Consider the following 24,050-nt stretch of genomic DNA (forward strand, 5'->3'; position numbering starts at 1 on the left):
GCCACCGGCACCGCGCGCCCTGCGGCAGCGCCGCCCGCCGGGCCGCCAGGGGGCGCCGTCTGCAGGGGCGGGGCCTCGGGCAGCGTGCAGCGCCCCCCGGCGGGCGGGAGGAGGCAGCGCGGGGCCGTGACCCCGGTGCCACCCACACCCGGACCCCCCCCCGCCGGACCCCCCGGTGCCACCGACCCCAGACCCCCCGGTGCCACCGAACCCCCACCCCATAGACTGTCCCAGACCCCCGGTGCCACCCACCCCCCGCACCCCACTGGCTGGCTCAGTCCCCCGGTGCCACCCACACCCAGACCCCCCCGTGCCACCGTCCCCCCGTCCCATAGACTCCCCCAGACCCCCGGTGCCACCGACCCCCAGCGCCCCATTGACTGTTCTGGAGCCCCCGATGCCCCCGAGCCCAACCCCGCAGCGCCCGCTGGATGCCCCGTGCCACCCCCCCAGTCCCCCGGTGCCACCAACCCCCAGTGCCCCACTGGCTGGCTCAGTCCCCCCAGTGCCACCCACACCCAGACCCCCCCGTGCCACCGACCCCCCACCCCATAGACTCCCCCAGACCCCCGGTGCCACCGACCCCCAGTGCCCCATTGACTGTTCTGGAGCCCCCGATGCCCCCGAGCCCAACCCTGCAGCGCCCGCTGGATGCCCCGTGCCACCCCCCCAGTGCCCCGGTGCCACCCACCCCCCACACCCCACTGGCTGGCTCAGTCCCCCCCGTGCCACCGACCCCCCGCCCCATAGACTCCCCCAGTCCCCCGGTGCCACCAACCCCCAGCGCCCCATTGACTGTTCTGGAGCCCCCGATGCCCCCGAGCCCAACCCCGCAGCCCCCACTGGATGCCCCATGCCACCCCCCCAGTCCCCCAGTGCCACCCACCCCCCGCACCCCACTGGCTGGCTCAGTCCCCCCAGTGCCACCCACACCCCCCCGTGCCACCGTCCCCCCACCCCATAGACTCCCCCAGACCCCCGGTGCCACCAACCCCCAGCACCCCATTGACTGTTCTGGAGCCCCCGATGCCCCCGAGCCCAACCCCGCAGCCCCTGCTGGATGCCCCATGCCACCCCCCCAGAGCCCCGTTGCCACCCACCCCCTGCACCCCACTGGCTGGCTCAGTCCCCCGGTGCCACCCACACCCAGACCCCCCCGTGCCACCGTCCCCCCACCCCATAGACTCCCCCAGTCCCCCGGTGCCACCAACCCCCAGCGCCCCATTGACTGTTCTGGAGCCCCCGATGCCCCCGAGCCCAACCCCGCAGCCCCCACTGGATGCCCCATGCCACCCCCCCAGAGCCCCGTTGCCACCCACCCCCCGCACCCCACTGGCTGGCTCAGTCCCCCGGTGCCACCCACACCCAGACCCCCCCGTGACACCGACCCCCCGCCCCATAGACTCCCCCAGTCCCCCGGTGCCACCAACCCCCAGCGCCCCATTGACTGTTCTGGAGCCCCCGATGCCCCCGAGCCCAACCCCGCAGCGCCCGCTGGATGCCCCGTGCCATCCCCCCAGTCCCCCAGTGCCACCCACCCCCCGCACCCCACTGGCTGGCTCAGTCCCCCCAGTGCCACCCACACCCAGACCCCCCCGTGCCACCGACCCCCCATCCCATAGACTCCCCCAGACCCCCGGTGCCACCGACCCCCAGCTCCCCATTGACTGTTCTGGAGCCCCGGATGCCCCCAAGCCCAACCCCGCAGCGCCCGCTGGATCCCCCGTGCCACCCCCCCAGTCCCCCAGTGCCCCACAGACACCTGTGGTTTGTTCCTGGCTCTGCTGCCCCAGCAGGAGCTGGGCAGGGACCCCCTGGTCGTGTCCCCGCAGGCTCCGGTGACGTTCAAGGACATGGCAGTCCGGTTCTTGGCGGAGGAGTGGGATCTGCTGGAGGGATGGCAGCGGGAGCAGGAGGTGACAGAGGGGACATCCCGGCTGCTGGCTTCCCATGGCAGGGCCCTGGCACGGTGCTTGTCCCAGCCGGAGTGCGGACAGCGCAGGGGTCCCGCTCCCCCCGTCGGGCAGAGCTCGGTGTCTGGCGGGGGGCTGCCCTTCCTGGCACCCCGGGAGCAGCCAGCCCCGAGCAGGGGGTTCTCCCGACGCCGGCACAGGTGTTGCTGCAGGGGAGGGGTCTCCCCGGTGCCAGCCTGCCCGCGGGATGAGCCCCCCAGCAGACCCCGGCCCCCATGGAGCTGGGCTGCGCTGGGAGCTGCCGGAGCCTCGCGGTGGAGCGGGGGACGGTGCGTGCAGTGGGTGAGCCACGGGGCCGGGGACCCTGGCACAGGGGCGAGGGGGTGCGGGCATCCCGTACCGGGCATCCCGCTGGCTCCCTGCTCCCGGACTCCGTGCTTGCTGGTGCTGGGGTTCAGGTACCACCCCATGTCCCTCGTGGGGTGTGCTCTGTGCCCTGGGGTGGTGGCAGGACGCGGGGTGCTGGTGCCGAGCCCGCCAAGACGGGGTGGGTGCCAGACTCAGCGCTTGGCACTTGCTGCAGCTCCCGGGCTGCGCCGGGGGGTCACTGCCCTGCAGCTGGCCATGGACAGGGTGGGTCGGAGCCAGCAGCCCCGTGCCCGCTCCTAAGGGGTGTCAGGAGCTGCCGCCTCCAGCAGCCCCAGCCAGGACCCTCCCGCCCGGCTGCAGGAGCCCAGTACAGACCAGCAGCGCCCAGTATGGTCTGTAAGGGACGTCAGGAGCCGCTGTCCTCAATTGCCCCAGCCAGGACCCTCCATCCTGGCCACTGGAGCCCTGCCCGGTGCCCGGTGTCACTGCCCTGGCTGGGGGACATGGCTGCCACCTTCCCCATTGCAGCGAAGGTGAGCTCGTGCCCCAGAGACATGCAGACAGGGCACACGGACAGGGCACACGGCACTTCCCTGCCCCTGCGTGTCCCCCCCGGCACTCGGTTGCTGCCGTTGCCCATAGAGCAGCATGGCTACGCCCGTTTGCTTCTGGTTATTGTCTTCGTTAACGCTAATTGGGCAGGATGTGGGACTCCCTGTCCTCCTCCGCCCAGCCGGGGCCAGCGTGCCGCCAGCTGGGTGCCACGCGTGAGGCCGGGCTGTCCCCGTGCCCTCCTGTTCTGCCCCTCCTCGCCGCTGGTTTTGGGGTGCTGGGCAGGACGGTGGGGGCTGGGGACAAGGGGCAGCGGGCGCTGGGACAGGCACCCCACCCTGGGCAGCATCCCCAGAGCCGGGGTCACCCCATCGGAGGGTCACCCACCGTGTCCCCCCCCCCAAACACACCCACTCCCTCCGGCTCGCTGGCTTTATTTGGTGGCTTGGCAAAGCGAGGGGGGAGCTGCCCCTGAGCAGCACTTTGGGGGTGCGTGGGGCTGGCGGTGGGGCTGAGCTGGCACAGGCACCGGCTCGCTTGTGCCCTGGGTGGGGGGCACAGGCCCCCCTGGCTGCTTCAGGGCTGGGAGGGGGCGGGTGGGCTCTATGGCACGGCCTGGGGGTGGCCAGGCCACCGGCTCTCTCCTGGCGTGGGGCTGTGCCCAGCCGCTGGCACCGCTCCTCGCCGCGCCGTCCGGGCACTCAGCGCCTCCTGCAAGACACAGCGGGGTCTGCGGGGGGGTCCCAGCGAGGGCCGGGGTCCCCGTCCCCGGCTCTCGCTGCTGCCAGCGAAGGGGGATCCCCCCGGGGCTCCGCCGTTACCTGTGGCGGCCGCGGGACGCTGCCGTGGGGTCTCGCGGGCCGTGCCGGTTCCTCATCCTCCCTCCTGTCCCTCTCCTGTGGGAGCGAGCACAGCGTCATGCCAGGCCCTGGGCGATGGGGAGGCGGGGGGCCAGCCTGGCCCGGGGTGGGGGACACGGGTGACACGGTGCGGTGACCCCCTGGGCAGTGCCAGGGCGGGGGGCTGGCACTGGCGGGTGCATTGTGGCACCTCCATCCCTTTCACCCTGGCTCCGTACGCACCCGCCTGCCCGGCCGACCCTCCTCGTCCTCGCTGGTGCGCCAGGACCGCGACTCCTGCGGGGAGGGACGCGGGTGCAGGAGCGGCCGGTGCCATCGGGGTGACACCGAGGAGTCGGCGGCACCGTGTCTCCCCCCCTCCCCACACACCGCTCCCCCCGGCCCCTGGGGCTCACCCCCGGCTCACCTCGCTCAGCACGGAGAAGCACCCCGAGCAGGGCCTGTAGGGCCGGCGCCGGCCCCCGCTGCCCATCCCCTGCGGAGGGAAGGGTCGTTATGGCTCTGCCAGAGCCCGCTGCCACCCGGGGTCCCTTTGGCGCTGCATAAGCACCCCCGAGTCCAGGCGGGGTGGCAGGAGCGTGGGCAGGGAGGTGCGGGCAGGGAGCACCCCAGGGAGCAGGAGCTGAGGGGTAAACTGCCGCGTAGCCGCCTTCGCTGCCGCCCCGGGATGGGGACAGCATTGTGGCCGTGCCCACTGGTGCCCGGTGGTGCCCAGGCCCTCCCCAGCTTTCCCCGCTCCATCCCTGCTCAGGCACTGGATCCCTGTTGGGCCGTTGTGGACACAACCCGCTCCCACCCTCCTTCCCCACCCCCAGCTTTCCGCCGGCGCGGTGAAGCCGCCGTCCCGTGCCGTAGCCCCCGTCCCCCCGCGACCGCCGCCGCCTCCCTCCTCCTCCCCCTCAGCCCCTCGCCACCCCCTGATAAAATGTCTGCGGGTTGTGCAAGCGCCGTGGCTGCAGGAGGGGCCCTGGCAGAGCACGCAGCCCCCGGCACGCCGGCAGAGCGCAGCCCCCCCGCGGCATCGGGGCTGAAGGGCTTGGCTGGACCAGGGTGCCCCGAGCCCGTCCTCAGCCCCACCGGTGCCCACGGGGAACAGGGAGGCTGGAAAAGCTGCTCTCCCGGGATTTGGCCTCCCTCTGTACCGGGGCTCGGCGCAGGGTGCTGGTGACGGAGCAGCCGGTGCCCCCCGGGGACAAGGTTTGCTTCCCGCGGTGCCAGAGCGGTGCCATGCCGTTCCCCCCTCCCCATGGTGCTTTCCACACAGTCTCCCCCCCTCCTGGCCCCGTTATTCCCCCAGCTTCACCCCCCTCCGCACACAACCCACCTCTCTCCCCCGTGCGACCTTCTTCGAGTCGCCGCGGTCGGCTTCAGCCACGGCCACGAGGGCCACGGCGGCAGCGAAGCCGCAGAGCAGCCACAGCCTCATGGCGCTGCGCGGGGGGCACGGCTGCACGGCTCGGGCTGTCCCGGTGCCGCCGTGTGCTGCCCTGCCTGGACCTTGGCCCCTGATGTCAGCGGCGGAGGCCGTCGGGGTCGATCGGAGCGAGCTGTGGCCGCGGGGCGCCGGGGAGAGCGAAGGACCTCGGTGGGGCCGGAGGGATGGGCCGGTGTGGGCAGCACCGTCACTTGTGGACAAGGGACAGGGCAGAGCCCCCTCTGCTACACCAAAGGTTGGGTGGGATGGGTTGGAGGAAACATCTCCCCAGAACTGGTGTCTTGGGGGTCCTCTTCTTCCTCTACCCACCTCTTCATCCCATCTGCAATCCCAGGCATCAAACAACCGGGGTCTTGGAGCAGTTCCCGGTGCCAGGGGAGCCCCGAGCGCCCCAAAACAATGTTCTGAGCTTGCCGGTGCTGGGATGTGAATGCCACAGGCAGAGTAACGAGTACCACCAGCAAGAGGAACTAAAGAGAGGGTAAACTGAGAGAAGAGCTCCACAACGTCATGGGAAAAAGAATTCGGTTATGGAGGAACCACACGGGATCTTTAGGAATAGAATCACAGAGTCAGACTGGTTTGGGTTGAAGGGACCTTAAAGCCCATCCAGTTCCAGCCCCCTGCCACGGGCAGGGACACCTTCCACCAGACCAGGTTGCTCCCAGCCCCATCCAACCTGGCCTTGAACACTGCCAGGGAGGGGGCAGCCACAGCTGCTCTGGGCAACCTGGGCCAGGCTCTCACCCCCCTCACAGCAAACAATTTCTTCCTCACATCTCATCTCAGTCTCCCCTCTGTCAGTTTAGGAAGTTTGTCTTTACCAAAGAAAACAAAGAAACCCAGAGAAGCGTTTCCACAGAAGCCAGAGCAAAGAGAGCTGCCGAGAGACCAGCTGGGAAACACGAGCACTGGCCTCGGCGCGGAACTGGGACATGAGTTAGAAACAGCCCTGAGCCTGGAGGCCTCTCAGCGTTAGATCTAAGCTTATTTCTAGCGAGAAACCACAGATTTTGTGATTATCAGGAGAACCAACCACCTTTTAGATAAAGAGGAGGCTGCAGCGTGTCCGGCTGCCTCAGAAAAGGAGATTTTCTAGCTCATGTGCTGTTTTAATCCCAAACTGGAGAAGTCGGAGCGTTTCCTCAGGCACAGGAAGTCATTTCCAGGATTATTCTTGGTTCTTCGTAGTTGGGGTCTAGCAGACTGATGCCAGCAGAGTCAGTCTGTCCATTGAGCCCAACTCCTAGTCTAACCCAGCCCACGTGTCTCATCCTGTCGCGGCGGAAGCGAGCGTGGCCGCGGGGCCCGGCTGAGGGGGGGTCTCCAGCCTGAGCCTGCGGGGCTTCAAGAAACCATCGCCGCTCCGGAAAACCTCCTCCGTGGCCAGTTCCTCCTTCCACTGCAAACCCACCGAGGCTTCAGCACTGGCTGCATCTCTCTTGACCTCATTTGAATTTATTACTTTGAGTTTTGGCTCACACAGAGGTTTGCAGCTGCAGCGGGGTGATTGCAGGCACCTTTCCTGGCCTGCTGCTCCTGATCCTGCAGATTTCCTGGTTTCCAGAAATATTTACCGTTAGGTTGTGTGGCTAAAGGCTGATCTCCACGAACACAAAGGGGCAGAGGAGCAAAGACAGACAATCCCAAGCACAAACACAGGCTGGGTGGAGAATGGATTGAGAGCAGCCCTGAGGAGAAGGCCTTGGGGGTGATGGGTGACGAGAAGCTCACCATGAGCCGGCAACGTGCGCTGGCAGCCCAAAGCCACCCGTGTCCTGGGCTGCATCCCCAGCAGCGTGGCCAGCAGGGCGAGGGAGGGGATTCTGCCCCTCTGCCCCGCTCTCGTGAGACCCCCCTGCAGTGCTGCGTCCAGCTCTGGGGCCACCAACATGGACATGGAGCTGTTGGAGCGAGTCCAGAGGAGGCCACGGAGATGCTCCGAGGGCTGGAGCCCCTCTGCTCTGGAGACAGGCTGAGAGAGCTGGGGCTGTTCAGCCTGGAGAAGAGAAGGCTCCGGGGAGACCTTCTAGCACCTTCCAGTGCCTGAAGGGGCTACAGGAAAGCTGGAGAGGGGCTTTTGACAAGGGCATGGAGTGATGGGACGAGGGGGAACGGTTTTAAACTGAGAGAGGGGAGATTGAGATGAGATGTGAGGAAGAAATTCTTGGCTGTGAGGGTGGTGAGACCCTGGCCCAGGTTGCCCAGAGCAGCTGTGGCTGCCCCCTCCCTGGCAGTGTTCAAGGCCAGGTTGGATGGGGCTGGGAGCAACCTGGTCTGGTGGAAGGTGTCCCTGCCCGTGGCAGGGGGGTGGGACTGGATGGGCTTTGAGGTCCCTTCCAACCCAAACCAGGCTGTGACTCTATGCAGAGGGGACGGCCCAGAGGTGGGGGAAGGTCCCTGACGGACCGAGGGGAAAACAGAGGGAATACAGACAATAAAACGGGCTGGCGAAGCCATTTACTTCTTCTATTTCTAATTAAGGTGGAGGAAGAAGCCCCGCCCCCCGCTAATGGCGGCGCCAGCAGGGGGCGCCCCGCATTACCACGGCAACCGCGCCGGAAGGGGCGTGTTCTCCCTTGTAAACATCCGCTGACGCACTTCCGGTGGAGAGCCCCACCTCTCTCGTCACGCTCCCGTGATCCGGAAGTCGTACGGCTGTCCCAGAACCCCCTGCGTCGCCCCATCCCACGTGACACCCGCCGGCCCCCGCCATTGGCTGCTCTCATCGGCGGCGCCATTTTGCGGCGCGGCCTCCGGCCAGGCCTGCCCGCGGCGGCCCCCGTGACCCCGGGGGCGCTCTGCCATTGGGCGGTGCTGCAACACCTTTTATAATTAGTTTTTCTAAAACTAAGCGTAAACACCATGAATCGTTGTCTACTAGAACCTTGTTATCAACCCCATGAACAAACTCTATCTACAAAACATGCAGTTTGCTTCAGAACCTGTTGTTATTCTCTATTATTCCAGCTAAAAGGAAAATTATTGACAGGAAAGTTTGTTCTGTGTCGAGGTAACACAGAGCAGGCCTTTAGAGCCTACTCTGAGGCCTGCTCTTGCTAAACCATTGCTGAACTGAACCGTCTGGTATCACCATGAGGAGCGGCTGAGGGAGCTGGGGGGGTTTAGCCTGGAGAAAAGGAGGCTGAGGGGAGACCTTCTCGCTCTCTACAACTGCCTGAAAGGAGGGTGTAGCGAGGGGGGGTCGGTCTCTTCTCCCAGGTCACAAGCGATGGGACGAGAGGAACCGGCCTCAAGTTGTGCCAGGGGAGGTTTAGATTGGAGATCAGGGACAATTTCTTCATGGAAAGGGTTGTCAAGCGCTGGCACAGGCTGCCCAGGGCAGTGGTGGAGTCCCCGTCTGTCTACATTTAGCCCACACCCGGGGCTAAACAAGAGCAGTTTTTCTCTCACCCAATGTCCCTTCCCCAAGTGAGGAAGGGAATTGGAAAAAAAGAGGGAGACTTGTAGGCTGAAGTTAATCAGATTCAATTAAATGAAGAAATAGATATAAATGACAACACAATACAGACAAGAGTGTACTTACTTATCTGCAGATCACCAGCAAGTTGCTCCAACAATCACCATGAGGAGAGGAGGGAGAGCCCCAGCTCTTCCCAGCAAACCCTCTCTTTTATAGTGAGCTTGATGTCAATGAGATAGAACACACCTGTGGGCCAGCCTGGGCCAGCTGCCCTGGGTTTAACTGCTGAGGGCCTTGATCACCATGGCTGGCCACAGACTGAAACCAAATCCCAGTGAAACCAGGACACCATCCCTGGAGGGATTTAAAAGCCGTGTAGATGTGGTGCTGAGGGACATGGGTTAGTGGTGGCCTTGGCAATGTTAGGTTTATTGTTGAACTCGAATGGTCTTAAGGGTCTTTCCCTAGCTCCAGACCCTTCCCCAGCCCCGTTGCCCTTCTCTGGACTCGCTCCAGCACCTCAAGGTCTTTCTTGTCTTGAGGGGCCCAAAACTGAGCATGGGATTCGAGGTGCGGCCTCCCCAGTGGGGACAATCCCTGCCCTAGTCCTGCTGGCCACGCTAGTGCTGATATAAAATATTACAAATTCATCCCAGTTTTGCTTACACCCGAATTTGGCTTTTCTGATACCACCAGCATAATCTCAGCATGTTCTGGAGTGGAGGGTCATGTTGGCCATCAGGAAGCATTTCTTCTCAGCAAGGGTCATTAGCCATTGGAAGGGGCTGCCCAGGGAGGTGGTGGAGTCACCATCTCTGGAGGGGTTTAAGAAAAGCCTGGCCATGGCACTTAGTGCCCTGGTCTAGTTGCCATGGTGGTGTCAGGGCAACGGTTGGACTCGATGAGCCCAGAGGGCTCTTCCAACCTCATTGATTCTGGGATTCTGTGAATGAGCGTTGTGGTTCCCTGAGCACTGGTTGCCTGGCAAGACTCTCCTCTCCAGAAGGCCCCAGTCCCCCCTTCCCTCACCTGTCAGGTTCCGAATCAAGCTTGTCGCCTACCGCAGCGAAACCAGAGCTCCAACAGTTGCCCGGCCCTTGGCCCTTGACAGCAACACCAACTAAATCCAACGCAGTCAGTCCTGCTTGGGACCCACCTTTGAATCACACGGTGTGATTCAAACCAAACCCAAAATCCTGACTGAAAATAAAATAGATCTGAGACCCTTAAGCTCAGACAAAGCACAACCAAGGCACGGTATCGGTAAACGTAACCTTGGGCTTTATTGCTTCCAACGATAGGACAACGTAGCTAATTCCTCGCCTCAGGAGATGCCCTCCAGGTCAGGCAGTCCTTCATCCCAGAAGATGGTGTCCGAGCATGTGGGGTAGGACGGTCTCTGAGACAACGCCGAAGGGGGAGGCGAGGCGTATTGAGGAGCAGATCCCACAGGGGTTCAGCTCCCCCTGACCGCCAGCGATGCCCAGCTGCCCCCGCAGTGCTGCCCGCAGCTGCTGCCGCTTCCCTCGCCGGCGTCCTGCACGGCCACCGATGTTGAGGTGCTGGAGCGAGTGCAGAGGAGGGCGACCAAGCTGGGGAAGGGTCTGGAGGGTCTGACCTGCGAGGAACGGCTGAGGGAGCTGGGGGTGTTTAGCCTGGAGAAGAGGAGGCTCAGAGGTGACCTTAGTGCAGTCTACAACTACCTGAAGGGAGGTTGGAGCGCAGTGGGAGTCGGCCTCTTCTCCCAGGCAACCAGCGATAGGACAAGAGGACACAGCCTCAAGCTTGGCCAGGGGAGGGTCAGGTTGGACATGAGGAAGCATTTCTTCTCAGCAAGGGTCATTAGCCATTGGAAGGGGCTGCCCAGGGAGGTGGTGGAGTCACCATCTCTGGAGGGGTTTAAGAAAAGCCTGGCCATGGCACTTAGTGCCCTGGTCTAGTTGCCATGGTGGTGTCAGGGCAATGGTTGGACTCGATGAGCCCAGAGGGCTCTTCCAGCCTGAGTGATTCTGGGATTCCCTTTCCCTTGGCCTCTTCCCCGAGGCCTCCCAGACAATCCCAGTGTCCGTACCGAGTTTTATACCCACCAATCCGCCTCCGCACGCCTCTCACGGCGTTTCTTCCCTCAAAGCACTTCAGGGGGTTTTGCCGCCCGTTCACCTCAACGTCGCGCCGAGGATCAGCTGTCTGTCTGAACGACGACGGGCCAGAGGTCCTTCAGCTGAGAGTAGCCCCCGAGCTCCAAGTTGTGGCACACGGAGCCCAGCACGTGGCCCACAGTCCGCAGCACCATTTCATACGCGTCGTGCAGCGATACGTGATTTGAATTAACGAGTTCGTGTCCTTCAACATCTTGCTTAGCATCAGGGCTCCAGATCAGCTCTGCCCTCTGTGCCTCACAGGGTGAAGACTCCTCGGGGTGCGTCGCTTCCCTCTTCACCTCAGCAGCTGCATTTGAGGGTGGGGGCGCAGCCCCCCGTTCAGCAGACACCACAGGGGTGCAAAGTGCTTCTGATGTCCCCCCGTGGGAGATACCCTCACTCTGAGACGGGGAGGGCACGGCCTCCTGCTTTGCAGGAGAACAAAATGCCCCACAAAATGCCCCACAAAATGCCCCACAAAATGCCCCACACATTCCCTTCGTGGCGTCGTCTGCCTCAGCAGGAGGGGCAGCAGGTTCAGACACACACCCGGTGCCAGAGGAACCCTGAGGAAACTCCAGCCTCTTGCTGACACACGGCGTGTAACGCCACGCGATAAGCTTGGCTTTCTGGATGATTCTCCCTGCCTGGGATTTTCGCTTCGCCAGCCCCTGAAGCAGCGCCCGAGCCTTACGAGAGAGGAGAACAACTTGATTACCCCTGCCCTGACAAGGGCTGCTTTGCACGTGGCAGTATCTGTGGTCCCTGAGCGCCAAGGCGCCGGCCGTGCGCTCCCTGCAGTAGTTGTGCTCCCTCAGAGGACGCCAGGGCTGTGTCTCAGCGCAGTAGCAGTGCTCTCTCAGCACAGTCTCGTTCAGCTCCTCCACAGACAGTTCTGGACTTCCCTGGACACGCGTTGGTTCTCCCGAGGCGCACTCTGGGGCGCTCCCCACACACGTCTCCCCGGGGCCGCCGTGCAGACGCTCCTGAGGATCTGCCTTTTTGTTCTCTGCCATCGCTGGATGCAGCAGGCACCCTCTGCTTTGGGTTACGTTTGCCCTCACCCCTTGTTTATCCTCTACTTCTCCTTCCTTCTGCAGCCAGGAGATGGTCGGGGCCTGCTCTCGGCTCTCCACTGGCCCCACTCCTCCGCTGGCCACCTCTGCTGGCAACTCACTCCTGCCCCCGACACACCTGAGCTTGTTCAGCAGCCGTCTAGAGCGGAGCCGCCAGTGCACGCGCCGTCCTCCTGCCGAGAGAGGGTGGGGAAGAGTTTGCCTTGTCATGGGGCAGGGAGAGAGGGACCGTGCTGAAGGAATGGGGAGATGCTGACAGCCAGTAAGAAAAACCCGCTCTCCCCAGTTCAGGGGCTGCCTGGGGGCCTCTTTGCTCCAGAGGCTGGTGGTGAGGAAGGGGGAGGACCAGGACTCACCTTGGCAGGGGGTCTGTGTCCTCTCCTCCACGCCAGCACCGGGCCACCAGCCTGAGGGAGGCTCCTCCAGCCAGTTCCTGTCCCCGTCCTGACCTGCAGGGAAACCAGACGGGTGTCACCGTCCTGGTGGGGGAAGCCCTTCTGCTCTGGAGGAGGAAGCAACCAGGAAGCCATGAGCCTGCTCAGGAGACTGAACAGGGGAGGGTTCTCCATGGGTCAAGAGGGACGAGCAGCAGCAGCTCAGCAACGTCTCTGGGGAGCTGCAGGGCCAGAGGGAGATGGGGGAGACGCCTCAAACCAGGCAGCGAGGAGGGGAGGGACTTGGACAGGAGGGCAAGTGGGAAGCCCAGAGACGTGCTGGTCACAGCTAGAGGAGCTTGGGAACACGCTCCACGTCCCCGAGGCAGGTGGTCCTACAGGGGTTGGATTGTTCCTGCTCACCTGGAGAGGGGCTGCCGGGTCCCTCCCACCTCACCGGGCTCTGCGGGGTGCAGACCCACGGCTCCTCCCCACGCTCCAGCCTGTATAAAACATCAGGTTTGGGGCCTGGGTAGCCTGCGGGGTGGAGCAGAGAGCGTGTTCTAATACAGACTGTAGGAATAAATTGTTAGCATGAGAAAATAAAGGTTGTCTCTGTGACACGCCAAGCTGGGCTTCACCCTGACCAGAAAAGCCCAGGCAGAAACACCACAGAAATATGGAAGAAAGCAAGAGAGACACCAGAGCTGCTGCCAAGGACAAGGGCAGAGCCCTGATGGGAGCACGGGAACCGACTCCCATCTCCGCTGACAGGGTTTCCCAGCGAGGAGTTATCTGCTGCTCATCCCAGGAGCAGCTCCTGGGCGTGGGATGTCCTCCCAGGTCATCAGAGATCTCCGTCCTGTCCTGGTGGCAGCGGGCAAGTCCTCTGAGGGGACCTTGCTGGTTCAGGGCACTCCCCTGCACCTCACCTGGTATGTGCTGCTCCTGCCGCGCTGCAGCTTGAGCACCCAGGGGAGGGGACAGCGTGGTTGGCCCATGGCCAGGACCCCCAGGAGGTCCCTGCCTGACCTCAGGGCAGGCAGCTCACCCCATTTTCAGAGGCGCCATCAGCTCAGAGAGACCCAAACGCTGCGTTTTCCCAGCACTGAACTCCCGGGAGTGCGATGGAGTCAAACACGACGGACCCCTCCCCGCCCCAGCCGTGCCCCCCCAGGCCGAGACCCGAGCCCGGGCGTTAGAGCCGCAGGTTTACCCAGGGACGTCAAGAGCTGGTAGTTGTCCAGCATGACGCTGCGGTACAGCTCCCTCTGCCCCGCCGCGGTGGCGTCCCACTCGGCGCGGCTCAGGTAGACGGCGACGTCCTCGAAGGTCACCGGTTCCTGCCACGGGACAGCACCCTCGGTCACGCGCGGAGGCCCACGGCCGCGGGGGAGCAGAGTTCATATAAGCTTTAATTTCCAGGCGGTATTTGCACCCCGGGGCGGGGGATTACGGATCCTCACAGAACAGCCTCGCAACGAGACGTTTTTACCTGGAGCTCGGGTCTACGTCCAGGGCAGCGCAGAGCGGGCGCCCCTGCACCACCCACCCACCGACGCCCTACGGATCGCGGCCGTCGTGGCTTCGCTCGGCCTCGTGGCTGTCGACAGGGATGGGCTGGAGGGGGGCAACGTCACCGGGGGGGAGCAGTGCAGAGGGCTGGAGGGTGGTTAATGTCACGGGGGAGCTCGAGGGGGACAACGTGGTGGAGGGGCCGGAGGGGGAGAAGCGTCCTGGGGGGGATGCCGTGACGGGGGAAGGAGGAAGCCAGCGAGCGCCGCAATGGCGGCTGCTGAGGGGGAGCGGCCCCAGAGAGCCGTGAGGGCCCGGGGGGCCATACCGAGCCCCCCCACCCCGCTGGGGCCCGGCTCCTACCTGCGTCCACGTTGCCATGGAGCCCGGGCCGGGCCCCGCTGCGGGGGGCCGCGGCCTGCCGGCCGCAGGCTCCGTACCGGAAGTAGGCCGCGCGACGCCCCGCCCCGGAAGCCCCCGCGCGGTTTCGGCGCCACCATCTTCGCCTCCTCACGTGCTTCCGGCCGTAGCCCCGCCCCCTCCCGGAAGCGGTCAGCGCCGGCCGGAAGTGCGGCCGGTGCGCACGTGACCCGCGGGCCGGGCCGCGCGCCGCGGGGTGATGTCGGCGCCGCCATTTTGAACGCTCCCCCCTCACGTGATCGGCAGCGGCGCCGCCATTGGTCCGTCGGGGCGGCCGCGGGGGGGGGGGCGGCTTCCGGTGCGGCCTGGTCGGCCGTGGCGCCCCCTGCCCAGAGCCCTACGGTTCTGCCTCACTGCTAATGATTAGCGGCCCTGTTCTGTGCTAATGAGCGCTAATTATTTATTCATGGTGAACACCCTCAGGGTATTCCCGATTGGGTGGGAGTGTTGATGTGCTGGAGGGCAGGAGGCTCTGCAGAGGGGTCTGGACAGGCTGGATCCATGGGCCGAGGCCACTGTGTGAGGGGCAACCAGGCCAAGTGTCGGGTCCTGCCCTTGGGGTACAACAGCCCCCTGCACCGCTACAGGCTGGGGGAGAGGGGCTGGAAAGTGCCTGGGGGAAAAGGACCTGGGGGTGTTGGCCGATGGCGGCTGAACATGAGCCAGCAGTGTGCCCAGGTGGCCAAGAAGGCCACCAGCATCCTGGCTTCTGTCAGCACTAGTGTGGCCAGCAGGACCAGGGCAGGGATCGTCCCCCTGTGCTCGGCACCGGGGAGGCCGCACCTCGAATCCTGGGTGCAGTTTTGGGCCCCTCACGACAAGAAAGACCTTGAGGTGCTGGAGCGAGTCCAGAGAAGGGCAACGGGGCTGGGGAAGGGTCTGGAGCACAAGTGTGATGGGGAGCGGCTGAGGGACCTGGGGGGGTTTAGCCTGGAGAAAAGGAGGCTGAGGGGAGACCTTCTCGCTCTCTACAACTGCCTGAAAGGAGAGTCCCCTAACAGCACAATTGCCCCCAGCTCTGCATTCAGGGAGCAGCCACTGGATGGACCTCGGGATTCAGCGTTTTCACCTGGGAAACGAGAGCGTTTCCGAGTGCCCAGCCTCACTGGAGGTGCAGCTACTTCATGAATAGCCTTTATATGTTGGTGTGTGGCCACCCAGCCTGGAAACCTGGGAGCCAAAACTTGTTCTACTAAAAGCCTCTTCAGTCTGATGAGCCAGGAATGTTGGCAGCCCTGCTCGTGTGTGGAGGAGGAAGACAGAGGTGGTGTGTTGGGCTGTGGGCCTGGAGCAGTGGGGGGAAGAAATACCCCACTGAAGCGCATCCCACAGGGAGGAGGGGATATTTTCCCTGGGCAGCCTGTGCCGGGGCTCTGGCACCCTCACACCAAAGAAGTTCCTCCTCACATTCAGATGGAACTTCCCGTGTTTCAGCTTGTGCCCGTTGCCCCTTGTCCTGTCGCTGGGCACCACTGAGAAGACTCTGGCCCCATCCCCTTGACACCCCCCCCTGAGGTATCTGTGAGCATTGATAAGATCCCCCCTCAGTCTGCTCTTCTCCAGCTGAACAGCCCCAGCTCCCTCAGCCTCTCCTCGCAGCAGAGATGCTCCAGCCCTCTGACCATCTCCGTACCCCTCCGCTGGACTCTCTCCAGTAGCTCCTTGTCTGTCTTGAACTGGGGGGCCCAGAACTGCACACAGTTATTCCAGGTGTGGCCTCACCAGGGCCGTGTAGAGGGGCAGGAGAACCTCCCTCGACCTGCTGCCCACACTCTTCCTCACACACCCCAGGACACCACTGGCCTTCCTGGCCCCAAGGGCACATTGTTGGCTCATGGGGAACTTGTTGTCCCCCAGAACCCCCAGGTCCTTCCCTGCAGAGCTGCTCTCCAGTAGATCAGCCCCAACCTGTACTGGTGCGTGGGGTTATTCCTCCCCAGGTGCAGACCCTACACTTGCCTTGGTTGAACTCCATGAGGTTCCTCTCCCCCAGCTCTCGCTGAATGACTTCACAGGCAGCGCGTGAACTCCAGCCGTTGCACCTGGAGAAGAGAAACCACAACCAGCAGAAGCTGCAAACCTCAGACTCCGGGACAAAGTGCACGGGTGCCTTTGGCCAATTGTTTTAAATTCAGCTCCTGTTATTCCAGAGGGGAAGAATAAAAAGCCAGGTGGTAAAACCTGCTTTGGGGTTGTGATTTTCATGAATAAGGAGTGTTGGCCGATGTTTCTTTCCAAATGAGAACTGAAAGTGGACAGAGGTGGAATTTTTGTTTGCATTTCCGTAACAGGAGTTTAACGAACTCCTGGCTTTCAAGTGTCTCTGTGCTGGTGGTACAGGAGCACTGACCTGGTTATCTGCACCCTACGAATCCCCGGGTCAAAGGGATGAAAAAGCAGTTCTCTCTCTGTGCTGCTGGGATGTTTTTAGAAGGAAATTCCTTTATTTGAACTCGTGAAGTTTTTAAAGCTGTTTTCCTCTAAACTTGTCACATGAGTCTGTCACTTTCTGGTTATTTCAGCCTTTTTTAATTCTTGTTTTGCAGAAAAGAAATGAGAATAGAAATAGTGTAGGGTAGAATTAGAATAGAGTGAGAGAGCGGAGGGGAAGGGAGGGGAGGGGAGGGAGAGGGGAGGAGAGGGGAGAGGAAAGAAGAGAAAAGAGAAAGAAAAGAGAAGAGAAGAGAGAAGAGAAGAGAAGAGAGAGAGGAGAGGAGAGGAGAGGAGAGGAGAGGAGAGGAGAGGAGAGGAGAGGAGAGGAGAGGAGAGGAGAGAAAAAGAGGAGAGAAGAGAAGAAGAGAAGAGAAGAGAAGAGAAGAGAAGAGAAGAGAAGAGAAGAGAAGAGAAGAGAAGAGAAGAGAAGAGAAGAGAGAGAGGAGAGGAGAGAAGAGAAGAGAAGAGAAGAGAAGAGAAGAGAAGAGAAGAGAAGAGAAGAGAAGAGAAGAGGAGAGAGGAGAGGAGAGAAGAGAAGAGAAGAGAAGAGAAGAGAAGAGAAGAGAAGAGAAGAGAAGAGAAGAGAAGAGAAGAGAAGAGAAGAGAAGACAATAGTTCTGTTGGAGCCCTGCGAGCTCAGCAGGCACCGCGCTGTGAGGGGTGTCCTGGGCCACAGGCCGGGGAAGGGCATCCTCCCTCTCGGGGGAGCTGGCAGGGGTCCGCTGTCGCCTCCCATGCCCATAGCCCTGGGGCCAGCGCTGCAGGACAGAGCTGAGAGCCCCAAGACAGCAGGGAGAGGCCCCAGTGCCCCAGGCGCGGATGGAAAGCCCCTGTCAGGGCGCCCAGGCTGTCAGATTGTCACTGACCTGGGGAGGAGAACGTGTCCCCTGCCCGGCTGACCCCAGTTGCAGCTCCCTGATGGACACTGGCTGCTGGGGATGGGTGACAAGTCCAGTCTTTTCTTAAACCCCTCCAGAGATGGTGACTCCACCACCTCCCTGGGCAGCCCCTTCCAATGGCTAATGACCCTTGCTGAGAAGAAATGCTTCCTGATGTCCAACCTGAACCTCCCCTGGCCAAGCTTGAGGCTGTGTCCTCTTGTCCTAGCGCTGGTTGCCGGGTCCCAGCCAGCCTCGACGTTCTAACGACTCTGTGACTCATCACTACCACAAAATAAGCAAATCAGGAAAAATAAGGAAAATCAGGGAAAACAGAGCAAGGACAAGGAGAATTATCCCACACCCCACGATTATCCTGCGCGGCATAGCTCTGGACCGCTCCCTCCTTTTCCTCTCTGCTTTGTGCCTCCTCACGTGCTCCTCCACTCTCTCCTCCGTTAAACTGGGCTCCAGGAACATGTCGTTGCTGTACCACTTGCCCCCGTTCTCCCGCACCACGTGGCAGACCATCCCCATCAGCCTGGCGACCTGCTGGTCCCGTTGGGCACCGACTGCCCTGGTGTTGAAGCCGCAGCACCTGCCTCCGCAGCGCAGGATCAGGTCCTGGAGCGCTCCGTTGCCACAACGCCGCAGGTAATCCTGCAGCGACCTCCCCGCCAGGACTCCCGCGTGGGTGAGCACGACGATGGTGTGCCTCAAGACAGCAGCTCCAAAAACGTCTTGCATCCTCCGCGTGGCCTCCTCATCCTCCTCGGTGAACTGGCCCAGCGCAGCGACCAGCAGCAGCGCGTGGGGGCCCGGGGAGGACAGCCTGATGCAGTGAGCAATTTCTTTGTACACCTCAGTGACAGCAGCTCTTGGGTCCAAAATATCCGCCGTGTCGATGACCGTGACGTCCTCGCCACCACAGAGCCCTCGTGCTTGCGCGCAGCTCGCGGTCACCGGCGCGGTGGCCAACTTGGACTTGAACACACGCTCTCCCAGGAGGGTGTTGCCGGTGGCGCTTTTCCCGGCCCCGCTCTTCCCGACCACGAGGAGCCTCATCCCCGAGCCCCAGTCGTCCCCGGGCGGTGTGGGGATGGGAGCGTGCTGGATGGCCACGCTGCACGGGCAGAAGCAGACGTACGCAACTCAGTGCCCTGGTGCTTGTTGCCCTGGGTGTCCGCATGGGCTGTCCCCCCAGGAGACCCTCCCCGGGGCTGCCTGCGAGGGCTGGGGCAGCTGGGGACACCACTAACACCCCCCGGGCACCCTCAAGCTCTCTGGCACAGCCTGCTCCACCCAGGTCTTCCCACCTGTGAAATGGGCACAGCACCAGCTTTGTGCAGGCTCTTCTGGCTGCCTGGGCATGCCTGGACTCCCTTCCTCCCCCCAAAAACCCTCCCAGTCAGCGTAAAGCCTCACACATCTCCCTCCCCTGCCCCTCCAGTCCGGTACCTTTGCGCTGCCTGGCTGGTGCCAGTGCCGAGGCAGGAGTTCCCCCGTGCAGCCGCAGACCTCGTCCCTTCTCCCGGTGCCTCTCTGCCGGCGCACGGAGCGAGGCCGGGCTGGGGCTTGCTCTGCCTGCAGGACTGGGGCTCGGGCTCCTTCCTGGGCGAGCGGGCAGAGAGCTGGGGGGTGGCAGAGACCATGTCCCCTCGGAGGCTGTCGGAGCCACCGGGAAGTGCCCGCGCGCGGTGATGGCAGCAGCACGCAGACCCTTCGTGGCACCAGCTCCTCCCCAGGGCACAGGGTGCCGAAACGCTGTGGGAGAACGGGCCCTAAAAGGGCAGACGGGGGGGAAGGCTCACCAGACAGCCCCCCCCTCCTTCCTGCCCCTCGCCTCAACCCGTATGGTGGCCCCGCGCCGCCCACGAACCTCCGGCCCGCGGCCGCACGTCTGACGTGATGATCAGGAGCGAAAGATGTGGGGTGGGCAGGACTGGTGTGCCCCGGAGCCCTGGCTCACGCCCGGTACCTCTGCACGCCGCTGTCGGTGCCCACACCATGCTCCAAGTGCCGCCGTGGGTGCCAGCGGGGCCACGGCAGCTCCTGGGCACAGCCAGCACAGCCCCGCTGTCCCCAGAGCCGTACCCCAAGGGATGGGCTGATGCCCCAAGGGAGGGATGCTCGGTGCCCCGGTGCCCGCAGGGTGGGAGGGGACGGGGGACTGCTCTGCCGGGCAGCTGCTGGCATCTCTCCACGGGACCCGTTTCCCACCGCAGAGGAGCCGTGCTTGGCCTCGGGCACTGCCGGGGCCCCTGGAGGTCACTCTCCCGTGCCCTGGGCCCCGCACCCTCTCGGGGGTTCCCAGCCGCCTGCGGCTCCGCCGGCCCGGCAGGGTGGGGGTGCCCCGGCCAGGTGCAGAGAAAGCACCAAACCACACCGAAACGGGGAAGTTTCATCCCCTATTACTGGAAATGAAGCGGGTGGGAAGGAGGAAGCGAGACCTTGCCCACGCGCGGGATCCCAGCGCGGCCGAGCCGGGGCGGTGACGTCCCACCGGCGGGGCAGGTGTCCCGTCCTGTGACACCGGGGTTTTCCCCTGAAACCTCCCTGGGGGTCTCAGATGTTCGTGACTTCTGCAGCTGGGGGATGTTCCCCCGTTCCCATCCACGCAGGCCTGACCCACCCGTCCTGCCTCCATGGCTCTCTGGGACCTGCCATGGGGACATGGCCACGTCCGGATGCTTGAAGGTGCCGGGACATGCTGGCACCCTCCCTGGTCCCGAGTGCCTGCCCAGGTGCCCGTTCTCCGGCCACCTCCGTTACCTGCTTGACTCCGGTACCCAACGGCCCTGGTACTCAATGGCCCTGGTACTCAACAACCCTGGTACCCAACGGCCCTGGTACCCAGTGGCCCTGGTACCCAATGGCCCTGGTACCCCATGGCCCTGATACCCAGTGACCCTGGTAGCCAACGACCCTGGTACAAAGTGGCCCTGGTACTCAACAACCCTGGTACCCAACGGCCCTGGTACACAACAACCCTGGTACCCAACGGCCCTGGTACCCAGTGGCCCTGGTACCCAACGACCCTGGTACCCAGTGGCCCTGGTACCCAACGGCCCTGGTACCCAACGGCCCTGGTACCCAACGGCCCTGGTACTCAACAACCCTGGTACCCAACGGCCCTGGTACCCAATGGCCCTGGTACTCAACGGCCCTGGTACCCAACGGCCCTGGTACCCAACGACCCTGGTACCCAACGACCCTGGTACCCAAAGACCCTGGTACCCAACGGCCCTGGTACCCAATGGCCCTGGTACCCAACGGCCCTGGTACCCAACGACCCTGGTACCCAACTGGCACAGCTTCCCCAGCGCAAGGACAGGCTGCCCTGGGGGGGCTGCAGGCACCCGGCAGGGCTCCCAGTGCTCCCAGCGAGACAGAGACACCGGATTTTCCAAGCTTGGCTCGTTTAATGGTGCGGGTTGGGGCGGCGGCGGCGGGGGGACGGGGCGGCGCGGGGGGTCCCTGCGCAGGCACCCGCTTCTCGGCACCCAGGGGAAGCTCGTGGGCAGCGCGGCACCGGCCAGGAACCCGCAGGCTGGTGGCCAACACCGCAGCTCGGTGCGGACCCTTCCCACCCGCCGGGCGCTCGCGGTGCTCCCGCCGCCCCAGCCCCGCGCCGTCCTGGCCGGGTGCTCCCCGCCGCCTCCGTGTCGTCCTCACCGCCGGCACCATGCCAGGACCTCCACGGTGCCCGGGCCGGGGGTCTGTGCCTCGCCCCTCGCCGCGGTCCCCCTCGGTGCCGGTGCGGAAGCAGCCTCCACCCTGGAGCTTTGCGGGGTTTATTTTGGGTTTATTTCGTGCCGTTTCTGCCCGGGGGTGGTTCTCCGCCGCCTCCTCTTCGCCGTCACCACAGCGGCGCGGCTCCGAACCGCGGCGCGTGGCCGGTGGCTGCTGGGATCCGGCTCCGCTCTGGCCGTCATTCCCTGGGCGAGGAAGCACAGCAGAGGTTACCCACCCCCCTGGCACCCGGCACCCTGGCAAGGGGCTCACCACGCTGCACCACAGCCACGCCGGCCAGGGCAGGGGGATGTGTGGGGAAACCTCCCTCTTCTTCCTCCTTCTCCTTCCCTTCCTCCACGGTCTCTCACCCCGGCCCGGGCGGTTTAACCCGCGCCGCCGCGGTGCCAGGCGGAGGGGAGGGAGGGACCCCCGGGAACCACGTGGGCTGCGCGAGGCTCCTGGCACAGGGGACACGAGGGCCCGAGGCTCCCGGCACTGGGGCAACCGGCTGGGACCATCAGGAGGAAAACCCCACAGCAGGACGGGACGTGGGCGAGGGGCACGGCCGGGGGGTTCCCGGGCCAAGCCGGGGCTGCGGGCGCCCCGTGACGCCGGGCACGGCTGCGTGTGTGGCCGGGCTGGCCCGTGCCAGCGGCTCCCCGTGCCCCAAAACCCTGGGGAAGCGACTGGTGACCCCCAACTCCCCCAGGACAGGAGGGAGAGCGAGTGGGGCGCCGGGTGCTCCCGCAGCGCCCCGGGGGGGCAGCCCCGGTGCGGGCGGGGGGTGCCCGGTGCGGGCAGGGGGTGCCGAGGCGCAGGGAGGGGCTCACGTGAGGGCGGCCTGGGCCCCGTGGGCGCGCTGGTGCGCGGTGAGGTTGGCCTCCCGGGCGTGGGTGCGCCGGTGGATCTTCAGGGAGCCCCTGTGGCCGAAGCTCTTGCCGCAGTCGGGGCAGGCGAAGGGCCGGTCCCCGGCGTGGCCGTGCCGGCGCGCGGCCAGGCCGCTGCGGCAGCTGAAGGCCTTCCCGCAGCGGGCGAAGGGGCCGCCGGGCGCCTCACGCTGCTCCGGCGAGCGGCTGCCGCCGGGCTGGCCGTCGTCGGTGGTGCCAGGCCGGTGCTGGGCGTGGGTGCGCTGGTGGTTGAGGAGGAAGCGGTGCTCGCGGAAGCGCTTCCCGCAGCGCTGGCAGGAGAAGGGCTTCTCGCCGCTGTGGATGCGCTGGTGGGTGAGGAGGTTCTGCTTGAGGCTGAAGCTCTTCTGGCAGACGCCGCACTGGTAGGGCCGCTCGCCGGTGTGGGTGCGCTGGTGGATGATGAGGTTGTGCTTGAGGCTGAAGGCTTTGCCGCACTCGGCGCAGATGAAGGCGCGCGCCCCGGCGTGGTGCTTCTGGTGCCGGGCGAGGCTGGGCTGCTGCCCGAAGCGCTCCCCGCAGAGGATGCACTTGAACTCCCTGCCCGCCGCCTCCTCCTCCTCGGCCTGGCTGTGGATCACCAGCGCCTTCTCGTCCCCCAGCCCCTCCTCGCCGCCCGGGAAGGCGAAGGGCGTCTCGCCCGCCGGCGAAGCCAGGTCCGTCATGGGCGCCCGCCGCCGGGCCCGCGGCACCGGCAACCCTGGGGAGCGCAGACACGGGGGGCTGCAGCTCCCGGTGCCTCCGGGAACCGGGGGGACCGCGGCGTGCCGGGGCTGCCAGCACCCACCGACGCCCTCGGGTGCTCCCACCCGCCGTGTCTGGGCTCTCCCGGTGCCCACCGACCCCCTCGGGTGCTCCCACCCACCGTGTCTGGGCTCTCCCGGTGCCCACCGACCCCCTCGGGTGCTCCCACCCGCCGTGCCTGGGCTCTCCCGGTGCCCACCGACCCCCTCGGGTGCTCCCACTCTCCGTGTCTGGGCTCTCCCGGTGCCCACCGACCCCTCGGGTGCTCCCACCCGCTGTGCCTGGGCTCTCCCGGTGCCCACCGACCCCCTCGGGTGCTCCCACCCGCCGTGCCTGGGCTCTCCCGGCGCCCACCGACCCCCTCGGGTGCTCCCACCCGCCGTGCCTGGGCTCTCCCGGTGCCCACCGACCCCTCGGGTGCTCCCACCCGCCGTGCCTGGGCTCTCCCGGTGCCCACCGACCCCTCGGGTGCTCCCACTCTCCGTGTCTGGGCTCTCCCGGTGTGGGGACCCCCGGGGAGGAAGGTGCCAGGCCCGGCCTCGGCCGCAGCGGGAACACCGGGACCTCGTGCCGCGGGCAGCGGCCCCACGGGCTCGGGGGGGGCTTTGCCCAGGGTTATGGGGGCCGGGGACCCCCCCGGTGCGGCCCCGGGAGGGAGCCGGGCTGCGCCGCAGTGCACCGGGCACCGGGCGGGGCCGCCCCCACCTGCACCGGACCGCGGGTTCGAGCCCGGCCTCGGCCCCCCCCGCCCCCGCACCGGCGCGTCCCGACCCGGTGGGTCCCGCAGTGCCCGCGGGGGGGGGGCCGGGGCAGGGCGCAGGGGGGTCCCCAGCCCCGCTCCCCCCATCCCGGGGCTTCTCCCCGCACTGACCTGCCCGAGCCGCCGCCGCCGCCGCCTCCCGTCCCGTCGGCCCCGCCCGGTGACGCACCGGCCCCGCCCGCGCCCGTCACCCGCGCCCGTCACCCGGCCTTGCGGCGGCTGCGCCCCGGGGACGGGCCCGGCGGCATCGCCCCTACCGGCATCGCCCCCTCCGACATCACCCCCCTCGGCAGCATCGCCCCCCCCGCCATCGCCCCCCCCCCCCCCCGGGATCGGGCCCAGTCGCCCCGCACCCCGAGGGACCGGCCCGGCCGCCCGAGCGGGGCACGGGAACGGCGGGGCCGGTGGGTGTTTGCCCCGGGCCAAGGACAGCCGAAGCCCCCCCGGGTCCACACCGCCGTGACCTCGCCCCGGGCTGGGACCTGGGTGTCCCCGGCCAGGGCCAGGGGTGCTCAG

At 65.3% G+C, this 24,050-nt stretch overlaps 3 protein-coding genes across 3 annotated transcripts; all 3 read right to left on the bottom strand.

Annotated features, from left to right (window-relative positions):
* Positions 1 to 10,395: 10,395 nt before the first annotated feature.
* Positions 10,396 to 14,101, bottom strand: LOC137665439 (uncharacterized). The gene is made up of 5 exons (XM_068404421.1): positions 14,023 to 14,101; positions 13,361 to 13,487; positions 12,568 to 12,681; positions 12,127 to 12,219; positions 10,396 to 11,943 (listed from the first exon to the last, which is right to left on the bottom strand). The coding sequence occupies exons 1-5, from the start codon at positions 14,038 to 14,040 to the stop codon at positions 10,733 to 10,735; spliced, it is 1,563 nt and encodes a 520-aa protein (XP_068260522.1). The 5' UTR covers positions 14,041 to 14,101; the 3' UTR covers positions 10,396 to 10,732.
* Positions 14,102 to 16,088: 1,987 nt separating this feature from the next.
* Positions 16,089 to 18,455, bottom strand: LOC137666057 (GTPase IMAP family member 1-like). The gene is made up of 2 exons (XM_068405638.1): positions 17,760 to 18,455; positions 16,089 to 16,121 (listed from the first exon to the last, which is right to left on the bottom strand). Exons 1-2 carry the CDS (start codon positions 18,453 to 18,455, stop codon positions 16,089 to 16,091), a joined length of 729 nt encoding a protein of 242 aa, XP_068261739.1.
* A 2,337-nt stretch (positions 18,456 to 20,792) lies between these two features.
* On the bottom strand, positions 20,793 to 23,674 carry LOC137665446 (oocyte zinc finger protein XlCOF26). The gene is made up of 4 exons (XM_068404430.1): positions 23,646 to 23,674; positions 22,235 to 22,730; positions 21,956 to 22,126; positions 20,793 to 21,328 (listed from the first exon to the last, which is right to left on the bottom strand). Exons 2-4 carry the CDS (start codon positions 22,693 to 22,695, stop codon positions 21,322 to 21,324), a joined length of 639 nt encoding a protein of 212 aa, XP_068260531.1. The 5' UTR covers positions 22,696 to 22,730; positions 23,646 to 23,674; the 3' UTR covers positions 20,793 to 21,321.
* Positions 23,675 to 24,050: the final 376 nt, after the last annotated feature.

The sequence above is a fragment of the Nyctibius grandis genome, chromosome 7 (genome assembly GCF_013368605.1).
Source record: "Nyctibius grandis isolate bNycGra1 chromosome 7, bNycGra1.pri, whole genome shotgun sequence".
Taxonomy (NCBI): Eukaryota; Metazoa; Chordata; class Aves; order Nyctibiiformes; family Nyctibiidae; genus Nyctibius; species Nyctibius grandis.

Coding starts and splice junctions, on each gene's coding strand:
- LOC137666057 (XM_068405638.1), bottom strand. CDS start 18,455: ATGAGGCTCCTCGTGGTCGGGAAGAGCGGGGCCGGGAAAAGCGCCACC. Junction 16,122..17,759: donor CTATGCCGCGCAGGATAATC/GTGGGGTGTGGG, acceptor TCTCTTCTCCAG/GTGCAACGGCTGGAGTTCAC.
- LOC137665439 (XM_068404421.1), bottom strand. Junction 12,682..13,360: donor CCAGCTCTTGACGTCCCTGG/GTAAACCTGCGG, acceptor TCCACCCCGCAG/GCTACCCAGGCCCCAAACCT. Junction 12,220..12,567: donor ACCCGGCAGCCCCTCTCCAG/GTGAGCAGGAAC, acceptor GTTTCCCTGCAG/GTCAGGACGGGGACAGGAAC.
- LOC137665446 (XM_068404430.1), bottom strand. CDS start 22,695: ATGACGGACCTGGCTTCGCCGGCGGGCGAGACGCCCTTCGCCTTCCCG. Junction 22,127..22,234: donor CGCACCCACGCCCAGCACCG/GCCTGGCACCAC, acceptor CAGCTGCCGCAG/CGGCCTGGCCGCGCGCCGGC.